Genomic DNA, 27,388 nt, shown 5'->3' on the forward strand with positions numbered 1-27,388 from the left:
ATCATTTTGATGTTTCCAACTAAATTGGAAATTATAAGATTAAAGAAGTAGATATTATGATCTTATGAGCTATAAAGTCATCATTTACTATTTTTATTATTTAATATTATGTCATTAAATTATGAGATAAATGTATAATTTCGACTACGAGGTGGCAGAATAATAAACCACTAAGTAGTTTTATTAAACACAAAACATCAGATTTTATAAAAACATCAGATTTTGTGTGTAAACCTTTGTTGACCTTTGTGAAACAATGATTTTTATTCCTATATTTGTGTTTATGAACATGAAACTTCACCAAACAGAAATAATAGAAACTTGTTTTTTTAAATGGCGCTGGCCCTTTAAATCCTGACGTCACCACGGTGCCAAAGATGAGCACAGAGAGTAAGAAAAAAAACAAGATGGTTCACTCCGACGCACTTCTGCCTAAAGTGGTTTTAAACTGATTAACTGGCAGAATAATCACTCACAATGTCTCCAGATGTTCGTGAGGAGAAAATTACAAACGAGTGAAAATTAAAGTTCATAAAAAATCGAGAGTGACGCTGTTGTGATTTATTTTAAGAGCTTCATACGATTTTTCAAACCTAGCATGATTTAAGACATGCATACGGCTAATTCACATTTCTCCGATAGTATTGATTCATATTTCACATGTTGTTGTGTTTATTAAATGTTCAGCTTTCTTTATTATTAATGTTTATATTCGTGTTCCGTTTTCTCTAGAAACCAATCACTTCTTTACTTCCGGGTACAAAACGTCACGTCCTAACTTCGAAACAATTTATTTTACATTTGCATCGATAACATTTCAAAGTGTGTACATCTAATAAATCTAAAAGGTCCGTTTGACGCTTTAACGTCATTAAAAACAACACTTTCACGAACGTTAGCTCGACACTGTGATTTTAAAAACGGGCTAAGTTTCGTAGGCTAGCTCATATTAAAGTTAGCCAGCCGCTATGCTAGCAGACCAAATGATGCACGTTGGAACAAAACATAAAATATACGGAGTTAAAGTATTTTGTTGTAGTTGTTTAATGTAAAGATAACTATACTTTATTACTTTCGTCTTTGGCAGACGACATAGGACGACAGAGCGCATGCGTGCAGTCAAAGCCAAGTCGTTCATCTCTACCTGTAGACGATCTTTGGCTGAGAGAAATGGCGTCGGATAATGGACTGGCCTCTCTGGTAGGACTCAAACTGAACTCGTGTGTTTGTCTTCAGCCTCTTTCCTCGTTGTAACTGTGAGCGGTCTGATCAAAGAGTCTGTAACGAGTCCGAGACATTAATGAAACTACAGATGAGCCGTTTACGGGAGCCGGGGAGTTAGCTAACTTTGCTAATGCTAGCTGACAGAAGAAAACACGTGTGAGTGGATAAACACTGCAGACAGATAGAGATGCGTTCAAGTGTCTCACATCATGTGAGGATGTCAGGACTGTCACTGAGTGTGAGCGGTGATGTCAGCTCCTGTTTACCTTCTGCATGTGGCTGATACTGTAATAACTCGTGTGTTAACATGATGACAGGCTGTATTTCTGTGTAACACTGAGACTGTACTTCCTGTGTGTGTGTGTGTGTGTGTGTGTGTGTGTGTGTGTGTTTGGGTCCACAGGGGCCGGATGGAGCGTCAGCAGCTGCACATGCTCTGTCTCTTCCTGCAGATGCTTATGGAAATGATGTAAGTGAACAGTACACCTTCAGTCCATCATGGTTTCATCTCTGTCTTATAAAATGTCAAACATGGCGTCAGACTGGAGGCAGCTGGGTTCACTGTGTGTGTTGAGTCATGAATTGAGACCCTGACAGGTTAGTTTGGGTCGTTGTTACGTCTCCCTTTGTTTAAAGAAGACTGACAGGTTGGAAACAAGTCGGGCTGGAATGGTATGAAGAAGGAGAGAGAAATCCCAGCATGCACTGGGCTCAGATTAACCTTTTGACCTTTGTGCAACCCTCTGTCTTTCAGCCCCGTCTTGAAGTGATGTGGGCGATGAAGGCCTACAACCACGCAGAGGTTTACTTCAATGTAAGAGCCTCCATCAGCTCAACGCTCTTTTCTTTGTCTGCAGTAAAAGTACTAATACACGTCTTTCTACACGTTGAGATATCGCTGATTAATGATGTCAACCTCTTCTGTCTTCAGCTCATTTCATCCGTCGACCCCAAGTTCCTGAAGTTGACGAAACTGGACGATAAAATCTACTCGTCGTTCAGAGAAACGTTCAAAGATCTCAACATAAAGCTGCTGAAAGCTGAGGACCTGAAATCTGACGAGGCCAAAGAGGTCAGTGTGCCGGCAGGAGACGACACAAGAAGTGTTGAACTGTTCTTAAAGGAACAATTCACCCAAAACTACAAGTTCAGCCGATCTGCTAAACAACTGAAGCAGCTGGAGATGATTTAAAACATCAGATGTCTCCACACAGCTCGTCTGCTGTGATCACAGAGATCACGACCTGACCTGAGGAGACCAGATTTAACCCTTTATTAAGATGAAGTCTTCACTGGAGCTGCTGAGCTAACAGTCTGAAGTGAGTGAACGAGCTCGACCGCATGTTGAGGGTTAAATATCATCTCCTCAGATCAGTGTGATCTCTGTGATCACAGCAGACGAGCTGCATGGAGACATCTGATGTTTGAATCATCTCCAGCTGCTTCAGGTGTTCAGCAGAACGCTGCAACTCTGTTTTACTGTGAAGCTCCAGAAATGTTCTGTGGACTACGAGACTTCACCTGACTTTATATCATCAGGAGGAGACGATGACTGAGCCTGACTTTATATCATCAGGAGGAGACGATGGCTGAGCCTGACTTTATATCATCAGGAGGAGATGATGGCTGAGCCTGACTTTATATCATCAGGAGGAGACGATGACTGAGCCTGACTTTATATCATCAGGAGGAGACGATGACTGAGCCTGACTTTATATCATCAGGAGGAGACGATGGCTGAGCCTGACTTTATATCATCAGGAGGAGACGATGACTGAGCCTGACTTTATATCATCAGGAGGAGATGATGGCTGAGCCTGACTTTATATCATCAGGAGGAGACGATGACTGAGCCTGACTTTATATCATCAGGAGGAGACGATGGCTGAGCCTGACTTTATATCATCAGGAGGAGATGATGACTGAGCCTGACTTTATATCATCAGGAGGAGATGACTGAGCCTGACTTTATATCATCAGGAGGAGACGATGACTGAGCCTGACTTTATATCATCAGGAGGAGATGATGACTGAGCCTGACTTTATATCATCAGGAGGAGATGATGACTGAGCCTGACTTTATATCATCAGGAGGAGACGATGGCTGAGCCTGACTTTATATCATCAGGAGGAGATGACTGAGCCTGACTTTATATCATCAGGAGGAGACGATGACTGAGCCTGACTTTATATCATCAGGAGGAGATGATGACTGAGCCTGACTGTATATCATCAGGAGGAGACGATGACTGAGCCTGACTTTATATCATCAGGATCAGCATGAATCATTTCTAAAATATTACCTTCAGTTTCAGGATAAACGATGAAAGTCTCTCCAGAGAAACTGAACATGTTGCTCTTCTAACGGAGCTGATGGACGTTAATGTGAAACAAACGTGAGTTCATGTGTTTGTGTTTGTTGCAGACGTGGCGTCCTTTTTGTAACGAGTTTGAAGGCCTCATCGAAGATTTTAACTACGGCACTCTGCTGCGTCTGGACTGTGAGAAGGATTACACAGAGGAGAACACCATCTTTGGTACGTTAACTTCTCACCGTGGAAAACAATTCATAATAATAATAAAAATAATATTAATCAGAAAACTAAACGGTTTCTTTGTTTCTTGTCTGCAGCCACCAGAGTTCAGTTCTTTGCGGTTGAAATCGCTCGAAACAGAGAAGGTTTCAACAACACAGTGTTCATGTCCAAAAGTTCAAAGAGTTAGCCTCCAAATACACCAGCAAAGAACCGGTACTGATCCAGTACTGGTCCCATCCGACCAGGACGTCCCTCCAGGAATCAGTGACGAGGACGCAGCTTTGTATTTCTGAGTCGTGTTTTCTGAAAACATCATGAGTTATTTTCAGTTTCCGTTCGTCAGCATCACTTCAACACATTTTGTATTTACTGTAAAGTTTCATTGTGCCGATCATAAAGGTTGTTTGTTTTGTAAGAACAGCCGGGTTTCATTTGTTTGCCTGTAACCGAGGAAACGACAAATAAAAAGTTAACGACATTTAACTGCAGAGTGGTTTTTAATCATCAGTCAGTCAGTTAAGTTTGTTTTATTGACATTTTCATTTTATTCTTAGAAACCAAATTACTGTTTTTAAAACTTCTGTCACATCTCGTTATAAGTCGTCACATTGTTATGACGATAATCTTTGTGGTGTTGAAATAAGGTGTCGCTTCATCGTCTGTAATTTTTTTATAAATAAAGTTTGCTGACGTGTTTTTTTAATTTAAGGTTGATAAACTGAAGAACCATCCATCAGTGTATCTAAACTACTGCTGAGGTGCAGGACTTTACTCAGGTATCATTTGGAGGGACTTGTAGTTTACTCGAGTATTTTCTGTTTCTACTTCTGTTCATCAATGAGACAGAACAGCTGACGTGGCAGATTTTACAGCCACTTTCCTTCAAAAACTTAAATATTCTGTCTGAGGACGAGCAGACGACTCACTGAACACACTGAAACATGAAAACTAAAAGAAAAGTGTGAAAACTTATCAGAAACCAGATCTGGAGGGTTGGCCAGAGTGACCATGTAATAGATTACATTTTGGAAGTTACTTGTCAAACATTGTTTATCTGAGGCTCAATGACTCCGGCTCAGTCTGATCCAGCTGGGACCGGATCCAGGACCTCGACTATCGAATACATTCAGTGTAATATTTAAAGTTATCGTCTTTTTTTATTTCCACTGAAGTTTCTCAAAAAATATAACTGAAGTTTCTCAAAAAATACTTTAACTAAAATAACTAAAACAAAGACACCAGACGTCAAACTAAAGCCGAGTCCTGAGCACAGAACGTGAGCTGACGTGTAGTTTATGCTTTTTAGTGTCTGAATATTCAGATTATTTAGTTTTGTTAACTGCAGCCGGGCGTCCAGACACTGAAGCTCACCTCGTCTGGACCAATCGGGCCCCGAGTAAAGGGACTACACTTTGGGACGGAGGTCTTGTCTTCAGGTGGGTCACAGTGAACAGACACAAGCAGCCAGGTAAAAATCAATGAGGTTTATTTGCAGTCACAAAGCTTACACTATATGTAGCAGACATCCAAACAACTCAAACAGCTACTCACTCTATGGACCCAACACATTCACATCAGGGACACAAACCAAAAATTAGAAACTCAATAAACATCCATGAGTGCTGACATGGTTAGAAATGAGCTAGTTGTCACAAACAGTTAGCAGCAACATCGTAGAGAGTAACACAAGTTGCTAATAGACTCGCTCGCTCGCTCGGCCGTCTCTTTGTACACCTCTGACTCCCACAGGTCGGTTCTTCTCAGAACTAGACTGGTTCCTTCAGGAGCTCCGATGTGTCGAGAACGCTTCCTCCCGCACGGTGGCACACACCATCGCAGCCTCGCAGCACCATGAGACGCCACACACACACACACACACACACACACACACACACACACACACCAGGCAACAGAGAGCCACACCACACACGCACGCACACACACAGACGACACACACACACAAACACACCAAAAGGACTCCGCTGCAGGACCTAAAAGGGGGGCAGTCCTAAACCTGGTCCGAGGAGTCCAGAGTGTAAACAAGATGGTGGAAACTGCAGCCGGCCTACCAGAGGGGAACATGTGACCATGATGTTTACACGTCGAGGAAACAAGCAGGTGTGTGCGCACGAGACCGACAGGACGCCGCCGCCGCCTCGCCGACCAGACGGGACCACGTAAAGGGACATTCTGATGTTTTCAGCCTCGTGGCGTCTGCTGAGACTCAGGAACACGTTTTATATTCACAGGTTTGATTTTTACAACAGAAACTGAAAAACAAAACTTCTGACGGATCAAATGATTCGACGATGGACAGAAAGTTGTTCAATAATCATTTAAACTGAAGTGTGAGGACTCTGTGATTCCTGCTTGTTGAATGTGGAGGTTCGCTGCTCGTCTTTGTCACATTACGGCTGCAGATAACATCATTGATCTGCATTATTGATTCATCCGACAGAAAATTCAGAAAAATCGTCATAAAAATTTCGACAGAAAAGCAGCGAAACCTCACAATCAGGAAGCGACACGGTGACTGAACTGATTCAGATGATCACACAGCGATGAATTTCTCTTTAGATTATCATTAAAGTCACTGTGACGGAGAACAAAACGTCCGGAGCAGTTTGGTGGACTACGTAAATTTGGGTGAACTGTTCCTTTAATGGCTGCAGCTCTACTTCACACACACACACACACGTTGTGTTGCTGTTGCTGTTGTTGTTGTTGTTGTTGTTGTTTGTCTCCTGCAGTCACTGAGGACACGGAGAGGAGAAAAACAGCAGACTGTCCCTTTAAAGCCCGTCAGGTTGTTTGAATGAGTCCAACCAGAGACTTGAGTAAATGTACAACATGGACGCTCTGACTCTCCCTTTCTGTTAGTGTGTGCACCCGTTCATCCCGTCCAGCTCCTGTGGCCACCCTGCAGCTCAGTTTACTCGCCTCCTCCTCACCCGTCCTCCTCACCCGTCCTCCTCACCCGTCCTCCTCCTCGTGTGGAGAGCTCGCTCCCCACGCAGACAGACAGTTGCACTAACTCACTACACTGTAAAAAGCTCAATCACACTGTTTTTTTTTTCTTTTTTTTGTAGGTTTTGTTTTCCTCAACTCTTCTTTGTGTTTTAAATTCGATCATTATAAACATTGTTCAAAATGTTACGAAAGAAAATGTACACTTGGTTTTTTGTGTGTTTTTCTATACAAGGCAGGCAGAAGCGGATTACTACGTTTACCGGCGTTCGTCCCCTTCCTCACCCCCACCTCACCCCCGTCACCTCCGTCACCTCCGCAGCACTCCCTCCTCCCTCGGTGAGTGCTTCCACATGCGACCCCCCCTCCCCCTCCCTCCCTCTGACCTCCTGACCCCTCCACTGATCGGACGAGTCAGACCATCGCTTTAAAATAGATCTGTATATATTTATATATGTTTATATCAAAAAGGAGGGAGGGGGATCCCGTACGTCGCGTCGGGGGGTGGAGATGATCCCCAGGCATCCGGGCCCAGGGAGGGAGGAGGGGGGAGGCTGATGCAGGGAGGGGGGAGGGAGGGAGGCTGTGGAGGAGCGAGGGGGGGGTGAGCTCTGTCTGCGGCGGGATAAGACTCGTCTGTGTGGAATGTCAGCTCATCATGTCGTTGCTGTTGACGCCGTATGTCGAGTTCTTCATGCTGTCGTTGACCTCCCTCCTGAACACAGACAGGTTCTGAGTAAACCTGCACACACACACACACACACACACACACACACACACACACACACACACACACACACACACACAGAGGGAGACAGGTGTGTGAGGAGAGACAGGTGAGACAGAAACAGAGTGGAGCATCCTGCCTCCTACACAATCTTTGGCAGACGAGTTCATTTGTTCATATTTTCTTTCTCGTTCTGATTAAATGGATTAAAAAGGTAAAGTGTGAGTTCTTCAGGTGCGTCCTGACTGACGCAGGTACACCTGTGACTCACCTGTCTCGATTCTTTGTTAGGAGGTTTCTCTCGATTCCCTCCATCAAGTTCTCAAAACATAAGTGCATGGCCTGCTGCTTCTCTGGAGGCTGGCTGTTCACGATGCTGTTCCTCAGGTCAGCGAAATACTGCACAACACACACACACACACCTGTTAATACACACACACACACACACACACACACACACTCACAGGCACACTCACACTCACACACACACTCACACAGTGCGTCATGGCTACCTTCTCGTTGAGCAGGATGAGGCCTAACAGAGGTCGGGACATCGACCACTGGTTCCTACAGTCCTCGAAGATGATGATGTTCAACACAGTGGACAACATCTGCAAACAAACAGGATCAGCCGTCAGTGGTCCATTCTGAGACTAACTCGTCCCTGAATGCAACATGTTCCTACATTTATTTTGTCCCTGAACGCAACGTGCCCCTAGGAGTAACATTTCCCTCAGTGTCACATGCCCCTGAACTCAACATGGTCCTAAATGTAACATGTCCCTGAACGCAACATGTTTCTGAATATCTTTTGTCCCTGAACGCAACATTTTTTTCTGAATGCAACGTTTCCCTGAGTTTTCTCCTGTCCCTGAACGCAGCATGTTCCTGTCTGTAACATGCTCCTGAATGCACCATGTAAGGATGCAGTGATCTGTAAATCAGTCATGTGACAGATCTACATTTAATATTTGTGTGTGTGTGTGTGTGTGTGTGTGTGTGTGTGTGTGTGTGTGTGTGTGTGTGTGTGTGTGTGCTGATCTCGGACCTGCTGGATCATCTCTGGGTGCTGCTGCATGATGTGCAGGAAGCGGTCGTCCGTTGCCATGGGAGTGGGACGCTTCTTGGTGGAGCGTGACAGCTGCTTGAACAGGTAGGTCACTATGTGGTCCAGACTGGAGCAGCAGCCCGTGCACACCATCGTATCTGAAACACACACACGGATGTTACTTCCACTGTGACGTGCACACTCCTCCGGCTCGACCTTTGACCTGTGAGTGTGTTACCGAGCGCGGTGAGGCCTTCTGATATCGACGACAGGATGTACATGACGACGTGAGGCTCCAGGCTGGCGATGAAGTTCATGTGGTCCTGTGTGAGCACCTCGAGCAGCGAGTAGAACGACTGGCTGAGCTTCGGGTAGTCCTGCAGGGACGACACGGGTCAGAGTCACTGCACTGGACCGACACACACTGAGCCGACACACACTGGACCGACACACACTGAGCCGACACACACTGGACCGACACACACTGAGCCGACACACACTGGGCCGCCACACACTGGACCGACGCACACTGGACCGACGCACACTGTGCCGACGCACACTGGGCCGACACACACTGTGCCGACACACACTGGGCCGACACACACTGGACCGACACACACTGAGCTGACACACACTGGACCGACACACACTGAGCTGACACACACTGGGCCGACACACACTGGACCGACACACACTGAGCTGACACACACTGAGCCGACACACACTGGGCCGACACACACTGGGCCGACACACACTGGATGTTTGTCAGGTTTGTAGTAATTCCTGATGACAAAGTGGATTCAGAGTATTTCAGTCAGAACCAAAGCCAGATGAAGGTACCAGTAGGTCGCTGTGAGGGATGGACAGCAGTAGTTTGATGAAGGTCTGTAAGGCGTTGTCGAGCGCGTCGTCGCCGTACAGACGGAAGACCCCGAAGTTGACGTAGTTCCCGCTCAGCACCGCCTTCAGCATGGCGAAACAGACGCTGACCCCCTTCAGCTTCACGCCGTACACCTGGTCCTTCGGGACTTCTCCCAACGTCAGGATGCGATTCCCTGCAGGAGGGAGGACCAAACGTTAGTGACCATAAAGCTGCAACTTATAATTATTTTATTACACGTTCATCTGGATAGTTTTTAATAAAAAGTCAGAAAACAGAGAAAATGTATTTCAGATGTTTTATTCTCCTTTCAAGAATGTGTGTATTATATCAACTGTTCAATAAAGTTTTATGATCCTAATACTTGTGTTTTTTCCATTCTTGAAGTGTTTTATTCAAGTCAATAATTAATATATGTATACATATATATATACATTTGTTTATATATATGTATTAATATAAATATTCCAGCGAGAACTGAAACAAAGTTGAATAATCTCCTTTCACAGAGTTGATATCCTGATGATTTAAACACTGTTAAACAGAAATGAGCTGCAGCAACATGTTTTAAATGTATTGATTATTTTTGTAATTTCATCAGTTTTAGAGGAAGCAGCTCATCACAGTTTGTTTGTGTTCATCAGCTGATCAGTGACAGTAAATGTCAAACATAAAGTCAGTTTAAGGGATATTTAGAAACAGTTACAGGCTTTGAACACCAGAGGGCGCTCACAGGTTGGATTAATATTCAGTAAACTAATTCTCTTATTTTTGATATAAGATCAGAAATTATAATCAATGTGTTGCACAATTTTACTGCATTTGTTCCAGTGATTATTTCTAAACATCTTCATTTGAAGTCGATTCACACGTTGAGCCTCCACCAGGCTGAACATTAACAACATGACAGGAGGCTTCGGGTCAAAGTACCGTAGGTCGTGATCATCTTGCTGGTTTCTCTGAACAGCAGGATACCGTTTGGTGACGACACGTCGAACTGCAGCCGCTGAGATCTACAAACAAACAAACAAACAAACAAACAAACAAACAAACAAACAAACATTAAGGTTAAAATTCAATAATCCTCCACAGGTTGGATTCAGACAGCTCAGACTTGAACCTGTTCACATCTTTGAATGTGTCTGAAGCTGCTGAGAGATCATGATGAAGCAGATCCTCTCCTGACAGACCGACCTCTGCGGGAAACATTATAGATTCATAATTTACCTGTTGTGAACGAGCTCAGCCATAAGTTTGAGGACGGGTGTGGTGCATGCTGGGTCGTGGTACCAAAGCTCGATGGCTCGCTGCAGAATGGGCATGTAGGCTGGATATCTGCGGGTCTGCGCTCAGGACAGTTCTCAGACAGACTGATGAATAATGAATATTATTTCAGTTCATTGTGCAGTTAAAAGTTTAACATCGTCGTGGCAGCTGTAAGGATACATCCAGTCAAAGAGCATCATGAAGCTCGTCTTGGCGTTGAAGGCGAACGCGATGCCTCGAAGGTCTCGAACCAAACCCACCAGTGTCCTCTACAGGAAACAAGAGAAGAAGAAAACTGTTGGATTAAAAAGCGACTGTAGAGCTGCGACTAACAGCTTTTTCCTTATCAATTAATCTGCCTATTATTTTCTTAAATAATCGATTAACTGTTTGGTTCATAAAATGTCAGAACATCGTAGAAAATACCGTCACAACTTCTTACAGCTCGAGATGAAGATGAGAAAACAAATCATCACTAAGCAGAAACCAGAACCAGACAAAACTTAGCACTTGTCAGGCTTCTTAGGGTTAGATAATGTGTGTGTGTGTGTGTGTGTGTGTGTGTGTGTGTCACCTTGGCTTCCTGCTCGTTGAAGGTGTTTGTACTCAGCATCTGAGCCACGGCTTCAAACGCGGCCGTCAGAGGCAGCATGAACTGTTCGAACTGGTCCTCGTCCTCGCCTGCACACCAACACAGGACGCTCAGTTAACAAATGTCTTCATGACGTTATAGAAACAGAAATCAGCCAATCAGGAACCAGAACGTCTCAACGTGCAGATTTCTCTAGTAGTTCACAAACTTAAGTTATGTTATGTGCAGGGTGGTCGTGTTGAGGTTAGGGTTACAACCGAATGTGTGTGTGTGTGTGTGTGTCTTCACCTAGATCGACCATTAGCAGGCGTCCCAGTGCCGTGTAGAAGGTGGTCCGACATCTCATGTCGCTCAGATTGGACTGGTTGTTCACTCCCAGGAAGGAGAAGTGCTCGCTCTGAAGAAAACACAGGATGTGAACAACAAAGTCTGATTAATATTATATTTACAACATGAACCTGCGCGTGGTGAGTTTATAATGCAGCTGGGTTATAGGACAGATTTCTTGACCCCTGGTGTTTAATGTGACGTGTGGGTGATGTACTCACTGTGTGGTTATTCAACATGAACTGGACAGCGCTGAGCTTCACCAGCTTCCTCACACTGCTGTACGTGAACAAACAGGAGGTCAAGGAGAAAACACGCAGATGGAGAAACGTCTTTAAAATTAAAAATACAAGCTGTGTTGCGTTCAAGTCCCAGCACAACATTTACTGTCAGACCTGAAAACTCAAGTGGGATGAAAACGTTTCCAAACGCTGCCGACACATCCGTCCTGCTCAACAGACAAATGACGACATCGTGTGAAGTGTCAGAGACCATCAGGTAATTAACTGATGAGTTGGATGACAGAAAATTTTCGAGTTTAAAGATTCAAGATGTGTTAAATTAATAATCAATTAATAATAATGTTTGTTGCAGCCGGACTGATACAGGATTGTTTTAAAAGCTGACACTGATATTGATATTTAAGAGTTTAAAATATCCCACGATTACATATCGACTCATAATAAAAAGGTCATTATGTTTGTTTCCGCACACGCACACGCGCACACACACACACACACACACACACACACACACACACACATAAAGGATATCCTAAAGAGAGGTCGTTCAGTAGTTGGAGTGTCTTGGAGGTGATTGGTTCACACTGGCCCCAGTACTTCAAGTTTGTGATGCTGAAAGCGAGAAAAGAGAAACTGTAACTAATGAAGAGAGTTGAAGGTTTAAAATGACACCGACATGCTTCAATAGTGCTGTAATGTCCTTATTCAAACACACAATGACTCATCAATAACCCGATCAGGACCGATCGGTCTGATCACTTTTATTACTCACATTTTCCCTATAAAGACACTCAGCACCATCGTCTCGTCATTCAACCCCAGAACCTCTGATAGTCGTCGGTAAAGCTGCGAAGATAAAAACACACACAGTTCAATCAATACGATCAACACACACACACACACACACACACACACACACACACACACACACACACACACACACACACACACACACACACACACACACACACACACACACACACAGTTTAAGTGATCGGAGGACACTGAGCTTCAGAGATGTGTTGGTTTGGTCATGATTAGGGTTAGATTGATTGATATTTATCATTTTTCTGATTATCTGTGTGTCACTATCTGATGTCACGAGTAACAGCTGATGAGCACTGAATAATCTGAACTTGCAAAGTAACACAAAGTAACTAGTAACTAAAGTTATCAAATAGATGAAGTGGAGTGAAAGTATTAAGAAGCAGCATACTGAAGCAAAGTAGCTGAAAAGTGCAGTATTTGAGTAAAATGTACTCAGTTTACGTAAACTTAGTTTACATAACACAACGTAGTTTTTCTTCTCATTATGTTGTTTTCTGTGCCGATTCCTTCGTTCTGGCCACTTTTTGACACTTTTAAACACTGTGTTATATTCAGATGGTGTGTGAAGTCGTGGTTTTCTCATCATCGTAGTTTTTAAGACTACATCAGCTGGATTTGAGAGAAGTGATGGACGAGATCCAGAAGAGCTGAACCGTCACAACTCTCTGCAGCTCGGTGTGGGCTCAGCAGGGCAGACAAATGAAGCATGAACAGACGGGGCCTCACTCTATAGGGTTAAACTAACAGGAAACGGGGGCCGGTCCCACATCAAACTACATCCAACAGCTCCTCTAATGCTGCTTATTGTGCCGATTCTAACCGTTTCCGGTGACTCGACTCAGTAAAGAACCTGTAACACGGAGCTCAGCGGTTTTCAGTGGTGTAAAAAGCACCCAAAGTAGTAAAATTAAAGTAGGGATGCACGATAATTAACGGGCCAATTATTTATCGGCGGGAAACGAGGACATTCACAGAGCTGATAACTCCCCCGCTACAGTAGGCGGCGCTACGCTGCTTAAAAGTTGGTTTGCTATCCGTCACTAACACGGAGAAGATGTAGAAGAAGAGAGGAGACGAGGGAGCAGGACGATAACGAGCACAACACGCTGTTGTTCAAAGATGTCGTCGCCCATATGGACATTTTTCACAGGAGGAAAAAAAAATCTTATAAGTCACATAAAAAGTCGGAATCAAGTGTGTTGAAGGAATTCAAATCAACAGCAGCTTCTTCAGACTAAAACAGACGAGTGCTCCACCGCCTACACTGGTTCCTACTCAACATCCAGCTGAACGCTGCAAGAAGTTTTCTAAAGTTAACCCAAAGGTCAAAGCAGTTACTGACAAAATCACAGATTTTTCTTTGCACTTGATGACCGGCTCTGCTTCGTGGTCGTAGATCGAGGATTTCTTCGGCTAATGGCACATTCAGAGCCCAGGTACTCTCTCCCTACCTGTCCTGCAGGGTCTGTTCTGCTGCAGGATGTTTACACCTGCCGTGAAACGGACTCTTAATCGAACAGTACAGTCGATCATCTTCGTCTGAAATCCTCTTATTGTTTTATAACATGTTTCTGTGTCGGACCTTAACTCACCACGTCTCTTTAACCCCTCAGGTGTTCATGAACTAGGTTCGGCACTTTTTAAAATACAAAAATGTAAACGAAAAATGACCTTTTTCTATCTGTCATCAGTTGCAAGAGGCAGGTAAACATCAGTTATTGGTGGAATAAAAAACACACAACAAGTTCACAGGGCGTCAAATTCAACAAAAGCTGAAGTTTCTCGTTGAAGCTTTAAGTGCAGCACTTGGCACAGTAAATGGTTTGCTGTTGGTAGTGACTGAGGTTTTGGGGATATCTGCTGATCTGATGCTACTTGATGGGAGGGAGATCAAACACCAGACACGAAGAGCACGTGTGCGTCTACAGTTTCTACATTCGACCACTTATCTGGGACGTTCACATTTTGTAGTTTCTGCCCCGGACAAAGAGAACACACTCCGTCAGTCAGCATGAAGCGTGTACTATACACAAACTACACAATAGTTCGACACGAGTAGCATCAGACTGAGATGGTGTGTTTCTATAGAAACTGCTGTGGTCAGCACTAGCAGACACCACGGTGCTCAGGACAAAAGACCTGCTCATCCCCAACAACTTGGCCCCCCGTTAACAGTGGACAGTAGAGGGTTACTGAGGGGGGGAGGGGCAGCAGGGTGTGAAGCCAGGCCGGGGTTAACGGTCCTGTTCAGACCTGGTTTCAACATCCGTCCCTTGTGAGCTGATCACAGTGTTCAGCTCTCAGGCCGTCAGTTCACAACTGACATTAACACGAGTGAGCACAGATCTCACTTCTCCACTTTATATGCAAACAAACATCACTGCGACAAACAGACACGATCATTTTCACACAAAGAAAGAAGTTCCTGTAGAAAAGAGCTGCACAATGTATCGTCTCAGCGTTTCACATCACAATGTGAGCAATCGTCACATCGCAGGACCGGCAGAGTCAACTCAACTCAAACACTTTCTGCTGCTCGATACAGAAGAAACATAAGAGAAGTCTTTCTGACACGACATCATTTAGACACACACAGCGAACCACCAATCACAATCATTCTTGATCAATTTATCAAACAAAGAAGATTCTACACTGGATGTTTGATATAATGTTATCCTCTATTTAATCACTACAATGATTCATTATTTCAAAATTATAGTTATTTAAGTCGTCTTCCTGTGTTTTTTTAGAATATTCAATATAATAATAATTTACAAGACGGCCCAAATAATGAAGACTTCATCAGAGACAGAGTTTAACAAAGTTTATAAAGTTTCTAACTCAGCAACTCACTAAACTGAGACATTTGTAAAGGGAGTCTGGGGACTTTGATTCCAGGTCTGAACAGGGTTAAGTAACACAGCGGACACATGCCACAGACTGCGACTCTCTAACAGGAAAAGTTGTGTTTACCTTTGATGATTTCTGCACCTGGTCGCCGATGTAGATCTTTCTGAACTGTTCAAAGAAGCTGAGCATGGCCAGCTCCAGTCTCTCGTTACCCGCCTGAGCTAGCCGAGAGTCCGTCAGATTCATCAGCTGGAGCACCCTGAGGTGTTTAAACAGACACGTATGTAGTCAGTTCTTTAGGCACAGTGAACCTTTGTAAACACATTTCTATCTCTGTATGAATCATCTAAATCTGTTGTCTAAGTTTCATTCAGGTTTTGTGGGTCATCTCAGTCAAACACAATCATGGGGAGTACCACAGGGATGTGTTTTGGGTCCTTTACCATTTCTATTACATCTGAATAACTTCGACATGCTTCTGCTGAAAATGTACCTTTCTATGCTGATGACTCCATTTTGCTGTGATATGGGATTGAGAAGACTGGAGACAGTAAGTTGAACCTAAATCCTTCATATAGTTAGAGCTAATTGAAAAATTTAAACCTGGGTAAACAAAAGCCCAAGGTGACGCCTTCTAAACGCTTGTGTTGCTCGACTGACCGACTAAAACCCAAAGAAAATCAGTTGACCATCATAAAAGACACAGAAAAGGAACAAATCCTCAGACGTGAACCTGAACCTCGGGGATGTTGTGTACTGCGTTTAAACGATTCATCTTTACGACGATATTAAGTATGAAGGCCGACGTCGTCACATTGCTGCTGCTGCTTTTTACGAAGCAATTTATTGTTTCCTTGTTTTTTGACATGAAACTAAAGCATAAAAACACTTTCTGAACTAACTAGGTACACTGCAAACTAAATATTCTTTATGTGTTTTGATATTTAGGAGATTTTATGAATTCTTACCGACAGACTAACTCTCCGTCCATGGCGTCCTGCTCATCTGTACTGGCAAACGACACCCGTCCCCCGATCACTGCCCCGATTATATAAACCAACCATGTCAACCGACCTGCAGAGAGGCACTCGTTAGTAAGACCTTTACATCCTGAAAGCAAGATAACATGCACAGTTTCAATTCATTTAAGTAGCCACATTGTCATTTTTACTTAAAGCTGAAGCAGCTGACGTGTAGAGTAACTGAGTGTATTATGCCTGTATCATTTAAACAGACTAGTAAGAGTATGTGCTACAAAAGCTCAGATGGTATTTATCAATACACAGAGTCAAACACAATTAGAAACATTTTGAAAATAAATTAATCTAACATGTATTTACCCTCCTGCACAGTGATGTCTGCGGCGCTCGAGTTGGTGGACTGTAGCAGCTCCTGGTAGGTCTGAGCTGCCTGGTCGAACAGTTGGACCAGCAGAGCACAAGTCTTCTCGTACTCACACCTCCCAATGGTGGACAACTGGTCTAACTGCTGCTGAACCAGACCAGCATCATCCAGAGGGTCTTCTAAACCATCTCTGTGGAGTCAACACACACACGGACACACAGTTTAGTCACTTTGTGTGATCTTGAGTTATAACAAACATTTAAAACATTTGCATACGTATGTTTATGAGCTACTAGTGTTGAGCATCACATTTTGACTGAACATCTTGGTACCACGATACAAAGCTGATGGTTTTTCAGAGCAGATCTCACCTGAGGATGACGTGGACCGACTCTAGCCGTGAGGTGATGTAGGCTTTAGTGACCTCTGGAGTGTAGGTCTCCAGCAGATGAGGCTCGGTGGCTTTAACGTAGGGAACGGACGCTGCCAGACGCTGCCACAGACTCAGCAGGTAGTGAACACTGTTGGGGGCAAACTCCCAGTGCTGACACACAGGAGGAGAGGAACAGGTGAGCAACAGGAGAGGAACAGGTGAGGAGCAAATGAGCAGCAGGTGAGCAACACCTCCAACACCCACCTGCAGACTGGTGACGGTGAAGTTGGCTATGAGACGAATAACTTCAGGGTAGTTTTCTACTTTGACCAGCTCCCCCAGCTGGTAGTTACTCTTCAGTCGGGCCAGCAGACGACAGAACTCGTGGTAGTTGTTAGGATCCGGCAAACACTGAAACACAAACACGTCACAGCGTCACACGACCAGCTGACAACAAAAGAAACGCAGCAGGAGAAACAGGTGTGTGTGGAGCAGGTGTGTTACAGACCTGTGGGTTAGCTAGTATCCTTTTTACTCCGTCGACCAAGTGTGAAAGAAACTTTGCTCGTTCTGCGTTGTTGAAGAGAGACCTTCTGACGGAGGCTATCTGAACTAGACATGACAACACCTGCACACACAAACACAACGTTAGGTCTCAGACAGGAGGCTACACCTGTTGTCCTGGATGGTTCATCATGATGTCACTTACCAACGGGGAAAGGGACGGAGGGATGGAATGATATAAATTGAAAAAGAGCTGCAGGGTGGAGGAATCAAGAAACGCTGCAAGATAGAAATAAAACAGAGGACGTCAGTCGAGCACTCGCAGCATTTTATATTTCAGTGACCATTTTTTAAAATCTGCAGCTGCAAAACCAGATTGTTCATTGTGCTTTGACACACCAACACTGAGTTACAGAAGAAAACAAACGACAGACGGGCCGAACCCAGGCCTCGTTGTTTAGTTGTGCACAATGATGTGTACGAACAGCTGCTACTTTTTCATACGTCACCGATCTAATTTGACAAATCTTTGCTTGTCTTTAGACCGCGGTGACAAACAACAAGAAGCTGAAGGAAGCTGGAAGTTAGCTGAAAAGTTCTGGTTACTTTAGGAGGGAAAGCAGCTTTTAAACAACTTTTATTGGACCAACAGCCCAAAACCCCAAAAACACTCAGTTTACAGTTGAGAGTGTCGAGGTATTGTGATATTCACGATAACTGTTAGATTAAAAACTGAAATATTGATCGTGTGTTAATAATACACACATGATAAGCTCATCATGTTGTCTTTTCACTACCAACTGTAATTACAAAAAGTTAGCAATAAATGAATTAAGTGATTACGAGGTGAAACGATTCAACTTCAGCGATCGAACTCAGATGCAGGATGGAAGATCAGAACGTACAGAAAGATAAATCCACAGTCCAGCTACTCAAACAAGTCGTCCACAGGCTGGTAGAAGCAGCCGACACACGCTGAAGGTCTCGTTTTCACTTCAAATTGTTACACAGAGCCCCTTTAAACGATACAACACTGAGTCAGGTCACATTCACTGCAGCTACCTGATCTCCATGATGTGGGGATCTGTACGGTGCACAGGTCGTCCGACGACTCGTCTGTGGAAGTTCCTATAAAGTCGTAGTTGAGGCAATTGTAGCTGAGTTTGAGCAGCTGCATGAGCAGACCGTGCTGAGATTCATCGTTCAGGTTCAGGTTCTTCCCCGAAGCCTGAAAACAAACACACACACAAACACTCGGCTTCAGTCGACCTGCAGCAGCTCCGCTCTCCTGTCAGCTGCCTGATTAAACTCTGTTGTTAAGTTCAGTGTTTTTAAAGTCCCATTAAAATCTGATCTGCTCTTTATTTCGCTCCATCTGTGTCATAAAGGGACTTCATCAGGTTGTTAAAACGTCTGAAGTGAAAGTGAAAGCAGCTCAGTGCCTCCAGGGATCAACTGTTCTCTGCAAGAAACAACCTAATAAGACAGTTAATCTGAAATGTGATTAAAAGTCGTGGTTGATGATCTCTAACTTGGTTGATACCTGAACGAACAGACGTGGTTTTATCTTCCTCTCATGGTTTCATGCTGTCTGTGTGAACAGACGTACCTGTTTGAGGAGGTTGCAGGAAAGAGTGAAAATGTCGAAGAGGGAGGAATCTCTGAATGATGATGCTATCTTCCTATGTTTGGTCAGGGGATGCGTCGTGTCAGCCTGTTGGGAGGAAACAGACCATGTTTAACAACTCAACACAAAGAGAACAAAATGGAGGATGAAGAGACGACGGCAAACCTACCTGATTGATCTCATTGGTCAGCTGGGACAGGATGGTGACCCCTATGATGCAGTGTTCAACGCTATCCTGTAAACACACCACATACACATCAGCTACAGTGACACACATCGTTACACAAACACAAACAGTGTGGACCACGTGGCTGAACACACACCTGTAGAAAGCGCGTGACGTCTGCGATGACGTTTCTGAAGACGTAGTCATCTTTCTGACAGTCGAACCAGCCAAGTTTGGTGATCCTGGCGTACAGCTGGATCAACGCCTGGGTCACAAACGCTGCTAACTTCGGCCGCGTGGCCAGATAATTCAACACATAGTTCCCTGAACGCCACAAACAAACAACAACAACAACAACCTCATGAGGAAGAACAACACACCAGAAAGACTCAAAGTTCCTGCGTACAACCAGAATACTGAGCAAGTGTAAAATGTAAATAAGCAAATAAGTCAAGAAGAAAGAAATCAAATGTCGTCAGTCTGCAGTTCATCCAGGCTGCAACGTTTGAGCAGTCCGACTTAAAAAGCTCCACGAGGACGTCGTTAAAGAAAAGAGCCTGGAGATTCAGAGGCTGAACACACTCAGTATCATCACCCACCCTGAGTGATCCAATCACAAGTGGACAGCTCTCAGTCTGTCAGTTCACACCAGACACCATGTTTTTACACAAAGACAGAAAGAAGTTCATGTAGAACATCTACAATCTGTCAGAGACAGAGTTTCACAGAGTTTGTTAAGTTTCTCCTCATGAAACAACTCTTAAAATCACTACATTTGTTAAGGGAGTCTGGTGATGTTGTGGTGACTGGTTCAGTGGTTGGATGGTCCGATCACTCAGGACGGATGTTGACACCAGGTCTGACTCGAGCTGTCGTAGTTTTGCAGAGATCAGCTTGACAGACGGAGATTTACTCACGGATGTCGATGCGTTGTTCGAGGGGTAGAGGGTTGCTGGTTCGAGACACCAGTTTAGACAAACAGGTGGCCGCAAGCAGCTGAGAATATGACGACTGTGATGAGAGGAAAAATATTCTGTTAGCTACAAAAACATTTTATTATGAATTAATCATTATTAGGTTCTTGACAACAGACGGAAAAGAAAAATCTTGAATAGACACAAATTAAATCACACAATCAAAACTTTTACATCTGAAACAAACAAATTCATCTTCAAAACATTTTAGTGTCTATTTTAGTATCTTAAATATGTTGCACCAAAAGTGTGAACACGGCGTGAAGAGCCAGAATATCTTCACGTTACCGTGAACTAAGGATTGATTTGGTCCGAACCAGAGGTGACTGTGGTTCAGTTTGTGTCCAGTTTGAGTGAAGTGCGTTTGACGATGAGTTAATGAGGTGATGAATCTCGTCTGAGTTAGGACGGTGGTATGTATTCTTCATGTTTAGTGAGTTTATGTTGTTGACTTGTTAGACTCAGCAGTGAACTGGCTGCTTTTAAAACTACAGGCTGTCAGACTGTCACCTCTGAGTTACAGAGTGCTGTTAGGAGCTAGCTGGTTAGCATGCTAACTTCAGTAGACATGTAACACAACAGACGTCTGCACTGTTGTTTCTTCACACGGTGATGATGATTTCATTCAGTTTCTTTTAAACTCAAATTCTGGCCGTAATTACAGATTGTTCCTTTAAACACAGCAATGCCTCAGTAATAATAATAATAATAATAATAATAATAATAATAATAAGTACCACTACAGTTACAGTTGGCTAACACACTCTTGTCCGTCTGTCTAAGTCCAGTACTGACTCCTGAGTGTATGCTATAACGTGCTGTTCAGCCTCAGCAGCGTGTTGATGTGCATCACTGTGAACTCACGCTGCCTCGCTCCAGCAGCAGCTGACATTTGCTGAGACAGTCGGGGCTGTTGGTGAACTCCACCAGAGCTTTCTCTGCCTGGTGTCGGACGGCGGTGTCGGTAGTCTCGTACAGCTGCTTACACAGGATCTCCAGCTGGGCAAGGCCCTGGATTAAACACAGAGAGGTGGAAGATACGAGGCTTATCAGTGACCGACAGGCTGCACAGACTGAGCGTTAACACGAAATGAAAAAACTTTATGAACGTGACGAAGAGAAGACGAACAACCAAGAACAGAGAGCTCAACACATTCCTGACACGATGCTTCAACATCTCATCTGCAGGTTGAGACTTTAGAGGTGTTTAACATGAAGCACAACTCAGCTGAAACAATCAGCACAATAATCACAACTGTTATGATCACAGATTCATCTTCTCCAGTGAGACATTTGCTGCTTTTCTTTCTCCATCTTAAAAGTTTTGGACAAAAACAAAACACTGAGGACGTCAAGTGACAAACTCTGATTGACAGATTCAGTGTTTTGCCTCAGTAGAGTGCATACCTCCACTACGGCCCAACAGTCCTTCTTGATTCAATCAAGCCTGATCCAATATGTGTGTTCACAGACAAGGAGTTTGACTCCAGCTAAGTTTGTTCTCAATGAGCAGGGAACAGTTTCTAATCATTAAATCTAAGAAAATAAAGAACTGAGAAATTAAGACTAATATACAAGAAGTCCAGAATGTAAAAAAGTATTTACATTAAAATATTTAAACCCACTGGATCCAGATTACAGCCACTTAAATACACCTGATCCATAAATGATTCCCGGAGAAAACAACACAAATCTCGTCTCTCAGTGTGAAGATCCGTCTTTTTGTCTTTCACACCAAAAGTTAATGAGGTTTGTTCTGGACTGAGACTCGTCCTCCATCCTGACAAACCAACCAACCAGCCAGCAGACATGAATGAGGCCTGGCAGAAGTAAAGAAAGCTGCAAGAAACGGTAAAAAGAAAAAATGCAAAGCTGCAGAAATGTTTTGTGGACTACGAGACTTCACCTGACCTTCCATCATCAGGAGGAGGATTATTTATTATAATATGTCTATGTATGTATGATTTATGTTGTATGGATGTTTTTCATGACGGTGACATCCACTGTAGAAACTGAATTGCCCTTTGGGGACAAATAAAGTATTCTTCTTCTTCTTCTAATGACTGGGTCATAGTTTGGGTGAACTGTTCCTTTATGCTAAACTACCTTCTCATTGTCTGCTGCTCCCGTGTGAGAACTTCACTCTGACTTCACTGGAAACTAAATATTTAACCTTTTAATAAACTAAGTGATTAATAATCAGTTTAATTGATAGTTAAAATAAATGAGGCTCTACGTTCAGTTCAGACTGAACCTTTTTTAATCTCCAAATAAAAAGCGGGTGCAGCAGAGGAGTGAGACGTTCACTTCCGTATATTTAATGATAAAGTTTATTCAGGAGTGCTGAGTCATGCACAGTCACAGTCAGATGCCCGTCACTTTCACGACGGCTGTGCCGCCTGGTTAAAGGACAGGACTGAAGGTGGGGGGTCGTGGAGGTCTGGTCCGTCCCGTCTTTCTGTGGTACATGTTCTGACGGTGCTGTGTGCAGGTGAACAGGTGAACAGGTGAGCAGGTGAGCGGTGCAGCAGGTATGACAGAGTCAGTGTCACATCACGTGTTCACTGTGGAGCTCTGCTGGCCTCAGATAAGAGCTCAGTACCAGGCGCTGTCTGCACATCCACCATCTGCTCCTCCAGATGAAGACCACCTCCACAGAACTTCATCAAGTTATCAACCTGCACGCAGGCCGAGCAGTGAGACATGAGGACAGTGAGACATGAGGACAGTGAGACATGAGGACAGTGAGACATGAGAGTGAGACATGAGGACAGTGAGACATGAGGACAGTGAGACATGAGAGTGAGACATGAGGACAGTGAGACATGAGGACAGTGAGACATGAGAGTGAGACATGATGACAGTGAGACATGAGAGTGAGACATGAGAGTGAGACATGAGGACAGTGAGACATGAGGACAGTGAGACATGAGAGTGAGACATGAGGACAGTGAGACATGAGGACAGTGAGACATGGCGATGGTGAGACATGAGGACAGTGAGACATGAGGACAGTGAGACATGAGGACAGCACAGACGGCAGGTGATGAGACGGGTTAACGTGGTCCAAACTGTGACTCTGGATTGAAACATTTTATTTTCAGTCATTCAGTTTGATCTCTGATATAAAAACATAAATATCAAAAAGGCAGAAGAAGAAGAAGACGAAGAAGACGAAGAAGAGTTGTGCAGGGGTTGTGAGAGGAGCAAGTTTTAAAACAAATGTTATTAGAGCTGTGAAATATTTCATGTGATATTTAACATATAACTACGATAGAAATGAGAAATGATCAGTTATCAGATCTGTTAATAATAAATCATCTGTATCGGCCGAATAAAACACTGTGTCTCCAGGAGGTCCTGAGCTGAGGTCCAGGACAGTTTGAAGACGTCCTGCTCACAGGACCGAACGGATCGTTTCTGCTTTCTGACTTTAGATGGAAACACTTGTTGTTTATTTGTGCAGGCTGACAGCAGACATACTGCATTTACATATTTTAGTGGTAAAGTTCAATGAAAGATTACATTAAGTTTTCTTTCTGCTGCTGAGAAGTTATCATAGTTATAAATAAAGTAAATTGTGTAGCAGAGGATTGTTAATAAAACAGATATTAGTGACTGATAACAAAAACTATTAGTGGTGTAAAACTTTGGAGACTTCCTGATGTTCTGGAGAGTTACTGAACTCATCCGATATTTAATCTGGTGGTTTTTAAACGTTCAGCTTCTGAATCTTTAAGATTTTCATGATGTTAAAATTAATTTTTTTGGATTTGGACACAGACATTTTCAGATATATTGTGAATCTGTAACAAGACGCTTACATTATTTCCTGACATTTTAAAAACAAAACTATTGAATCTTGCGCTGGACGTCTTCTTGGAGACTTTATCAACGATCCGTGTTGAAAACAGTTATTGTTGCTGTTAGCATGCTTGTTGCTAAGCTGCTCACAGCTGGACGGGTCTCGTTTCTAATAAATTAATTATCAGGTTTCACACCTTTTTCTAGAGATCATTTTCCAGGACTCGTTCAGTGACGATGGAGCGCTCAGACACTAATGTGCTCCGTAATTAATCAATTTATAATCCCAGCTGCAGTGAGCCTGAACACCAGAGACCGAGAGCTGCGTCCATCAGGATCAATATTCAATATACACAAGAAGAAATAAGACGAGACTCTTAAAACAAAACAACTCGCTGGTTTCCTTTTAGAAACATCTACGTCACTATATGTCACTATCAACACACTGTGTTGAGTCGTTTCAGGACTTTCTGCTCTCTCTCTCATTTTGCATGTGTTTTACATGACTGGAAAACAGGTCAACTGTTCTCCAGGACGCGTGGGAACCCGGATCATGTGGTGCTGGATCGGTGGCATCAGAAGAATCTGTGGTTCTGGTGCTGGAACAACTGGGTTTTCTCTGCAGCTAAACATTTTTAATCAAAGAGGTTTATTTGAACATTTACCTGATTATCTGTGTGTGTGTGTGTGTGTGTGTGTGTGCCTGTGGTCTCAGTCATGTCCTGCACACATCATCAGCCAGATGTAGTTCAGTAAGTTGTACTTTGTTACGTTCTGTCACTGGTTATTATAAATGTTGATCACATTATATCATATCATATAATGATCATATTAATTATTGATCTCCTTGATTATCAGTTCTACTCGGTGTCAGTACCAGCCGAGTTTGAGCCACTTATTAATATCAATCAAACGTGCTGGTTTCCTAAACTACATGTTAGGAACTTCTTTATAAATGTTTATAGCTTTTCTTCTGGGTATCGGCTGGAAAACAAACTGCATCTCTGAAAAGTTATTTATGAATAAATGTAATATTCAACATGTTGTAGAAGAACAAGTCGTCTAACAGGGAAACTAATCTGCAGATTCAGTGACAAATAAAATAAATAAATTATTAGCTGCAGCACTTTTCAGTTTCGGGGATAATTTCAATGAGCAGAGAAACTTCTTCACGGACTTTAACAAACTCTTTGTTTTCATGACCTAAGAAAACAAACTGAGCTTAAAGGACAACACAGTTTATACTGTTTTACTTTGTTTATATGTGGCGGACCACTGATGGACACAGTTTGTATTATTGCCTCATTAATACTGTGAATGTAAAAACGACACACTGCTCCTGTAAACAGACAGAAGTGTGTCCTCCTCCTTCATGTTGCTCTGATGTACTTTGAACGGAGTAAAAAACTAATATATAATAAAAAGAAGATTAACACGATGTCCTTTTCCAAGTTTATCTTTTACAATCAGATCACGATCCTCTCTGGAGCTCATGTGACAACCCGATATGAAACAGGCTGTTTGGATCAGAGCCAGGTCCAGTCAGTGTCAATGACAGTGCTGCAGCTCCTGCACGCTGCACAGGTCAGTGCGGCTGCTCTCTGCTGTTAGCATCGAGGCTAACGCTGCACATGTTCACCACCACTGATGTCAACTACCTGATACACTCATCTGGCCCCGGCACTGCTGATGTGAGCCGTTACAGCTGCTGAAATAAAGCTCACCTCTCTTCATCATCACTCGCTCGCTATCGCATTCAAAGCTACACAACACCACACGCTAGCGTTACCGGTACAACAATAACACGGTGCACGGAGTTAGCTTTCAAACTGAGGCAGTGAGGTCTTCCTCGGGGCAGTGTGGCGGACCAGCCGGGTAACTGGGGCGAATGTAAGCAGCAGAACAGATCTTTCAGTTAAACTTCAGCCAGTGTGCCCTCTCTCCTCTGTGTGTGGCAGCTAGTCCCAAACATGTGTCCAGTCCAGACCACGAAGCAGCAGCTAGCTTACAGCGGGCTAGCTAAACAAAACAGCACTGCTTAGTTACGCACATAAACAACACGGGGGTGAATTCCCCGGTGTTCTCGGTTTAACGTGTTTCATATCCAACACGGCGACAGCGGACACGGACACGAAGCCGGTTTTACAGACAAACAGTTAATCCAAGCGAATCGTGTTTTCAAACGGGCTCGGGCGGGAGAAGTTGACGTCTGGGCTGAAGCTAACGTTAGCATAGCTTGCTAGAGGGTCAGCTAGCTGTAGCACAACAGCACCACTAACACATATTTCCACACTCGGACACGCGGAGGTGGACAAAAGCTCAAAGTACGAGCTCACAACGTCAATAACGTCCACAGTGCGAGTCTCACTGGCGCCAAACTGACAGTTGAGCAGTCCGTGTTAGCCTGACAGCTATCCGTCCGCGGCCAGCCCAGTCCTGTTTTATTGTTTACTTCACTGAAACGCGCCGATTAAACGCACCGTTGTCTGCGGGACGATGTGCGTTCAACCGACACCGACAGCGGGGGACAGTACGGGGCACAACCCGGAGGATCGCCGCCTTTTGTTTGCGTTTTGGAGCCTGAAATCATCCTCGTAGCTAACACGAGCTAACAGCCACCATCCAGCCCGAGCAATGACAGCAGGCCACAAGTCAACAGAGCGGCCACATCCTTTCTTTTAGCGCCGACAGCCCGAGCCCCGCCGCCGCCTGCACGCAGCGGCCGCACACAGCCTCCCTGCCGGGGATGCAGCACCCGAATCCGCCTTCACACTCATTTCCGCGCCCGTGGATGAATTGTCGGATACAAAAACATGAAACCTCTGCTTACCTGCACATGATCCGCCATTTTTCTCCATTTCATGCACCTCACACTCCCCCGCTTATGGGTATGGAAAGTGACAACAGCGCCCCTGCCGGCGGCCGCTCGCTGCTGCAGGCAGCCCTCACTCACTCACCTGCAACACAACAACACAACAACACAACACTTCACACATAGACTGCTGACAAACACACTCTCAACTCTTATAAATCAACAACACACGCTTATAATGATCATAATAATAGAAGGATGCATGTTTTCATGAACGTTTAACAGCTGTGTTGATG

The 27,388-nt window shown here is 43.9% G+C and overlaps 2 protein-coding genes across 2 annotated transcripts; one reads left to right on the forward strand and one right to left on the reverse strand.

Moving 5' to 3' along the window:
• The first annotated feature begins 1,094 nt into the window (after window positions 1-1,094).
• On the forward strand, window positions 1,095-4,239 carry pbdc1 (polysaccharide biosynthesis domain containing 1). The gene is made up of 6 exons (XM_084382900.1): window positions 1,095-1,200; window positions 1,628-1,693; window positions 1,979-2,038; window positions 2,156-2,296; window positions 3,650-3,761; window positions 3,857-4,239. The coding sequence occupies exons 1-6, from the start codon at window positions 1,171-1,173 to the stop codon at window positions 3,946-3,948; spliced, it is 501 nt and encodes a 166-aa protein (XP_084239026.1). The 5' UTR covers window positions 1,095-1,170; the 3' UTR covers window positions 3,949-4,239.
• Window positions 4,240-5,230: 991 nt separating this feature from the next.
• Window positions 5,231-27,184, reverse strand: xpo7 (exportin 7). Its single transcript, XM_084383422.1, has 28 exons — window positions 27,111-27,184; window positions 21,341-21,487; window positions 20,420-20,513; window positions 19,660-19,826; window positions 19,506-19,571; window positions 19,319-19,423; window positions 18,772-18,937; window positions 17,915-17,988; window positions 17,714-17,833; window positions 17,470-17,616; window positions 17,204-17,376; window positions 16,829-17,022; window positions 16,457-16,562; window positions 15,612-15,747; window positions 12,583-12,656; window positions 12,342-12,422; window positions 11,790-11,853; window positions 11,530-11,638; window positions 11,224-11,330; window positions 10,830-10,918; window positions 10,611-10,718; window positions 10,314-10,396; window positions 9,344-9,558; window positions 8,742-8,880; window positions 8,504-8,661; window positions 7,968-8,066; window positions 7,727-7,854; window positions 5,231-7,470 (listed from the first exon to the last, which is right to left on the reverse strand). Exons 1-28 carry the CDS (start codon window positions 27,141-27,143, stop codon window positions 7,377-7,379), a joined length of 3,276 nt encoding a protein of 1,091 aa, XP_084239548.1. The 5' UTR covers window positions 27,144-27,184; the 3' UTR covers window positions 5,231-7,376.
• Between the last annotated feature and the right edge of the window lie 204 nt (window positions 27,185-27,388).

Source organism: Pagrus pagrus, assembly GCF_965226575.1.
Source record: "Pagrus pagrus genome assembly, chromosome: 19".
NCBI lineage: Eukaryota > Metazoa > Chordata > Actinopteri > Spariformes > Sparidae > Pagrus > Pagrus pagrus.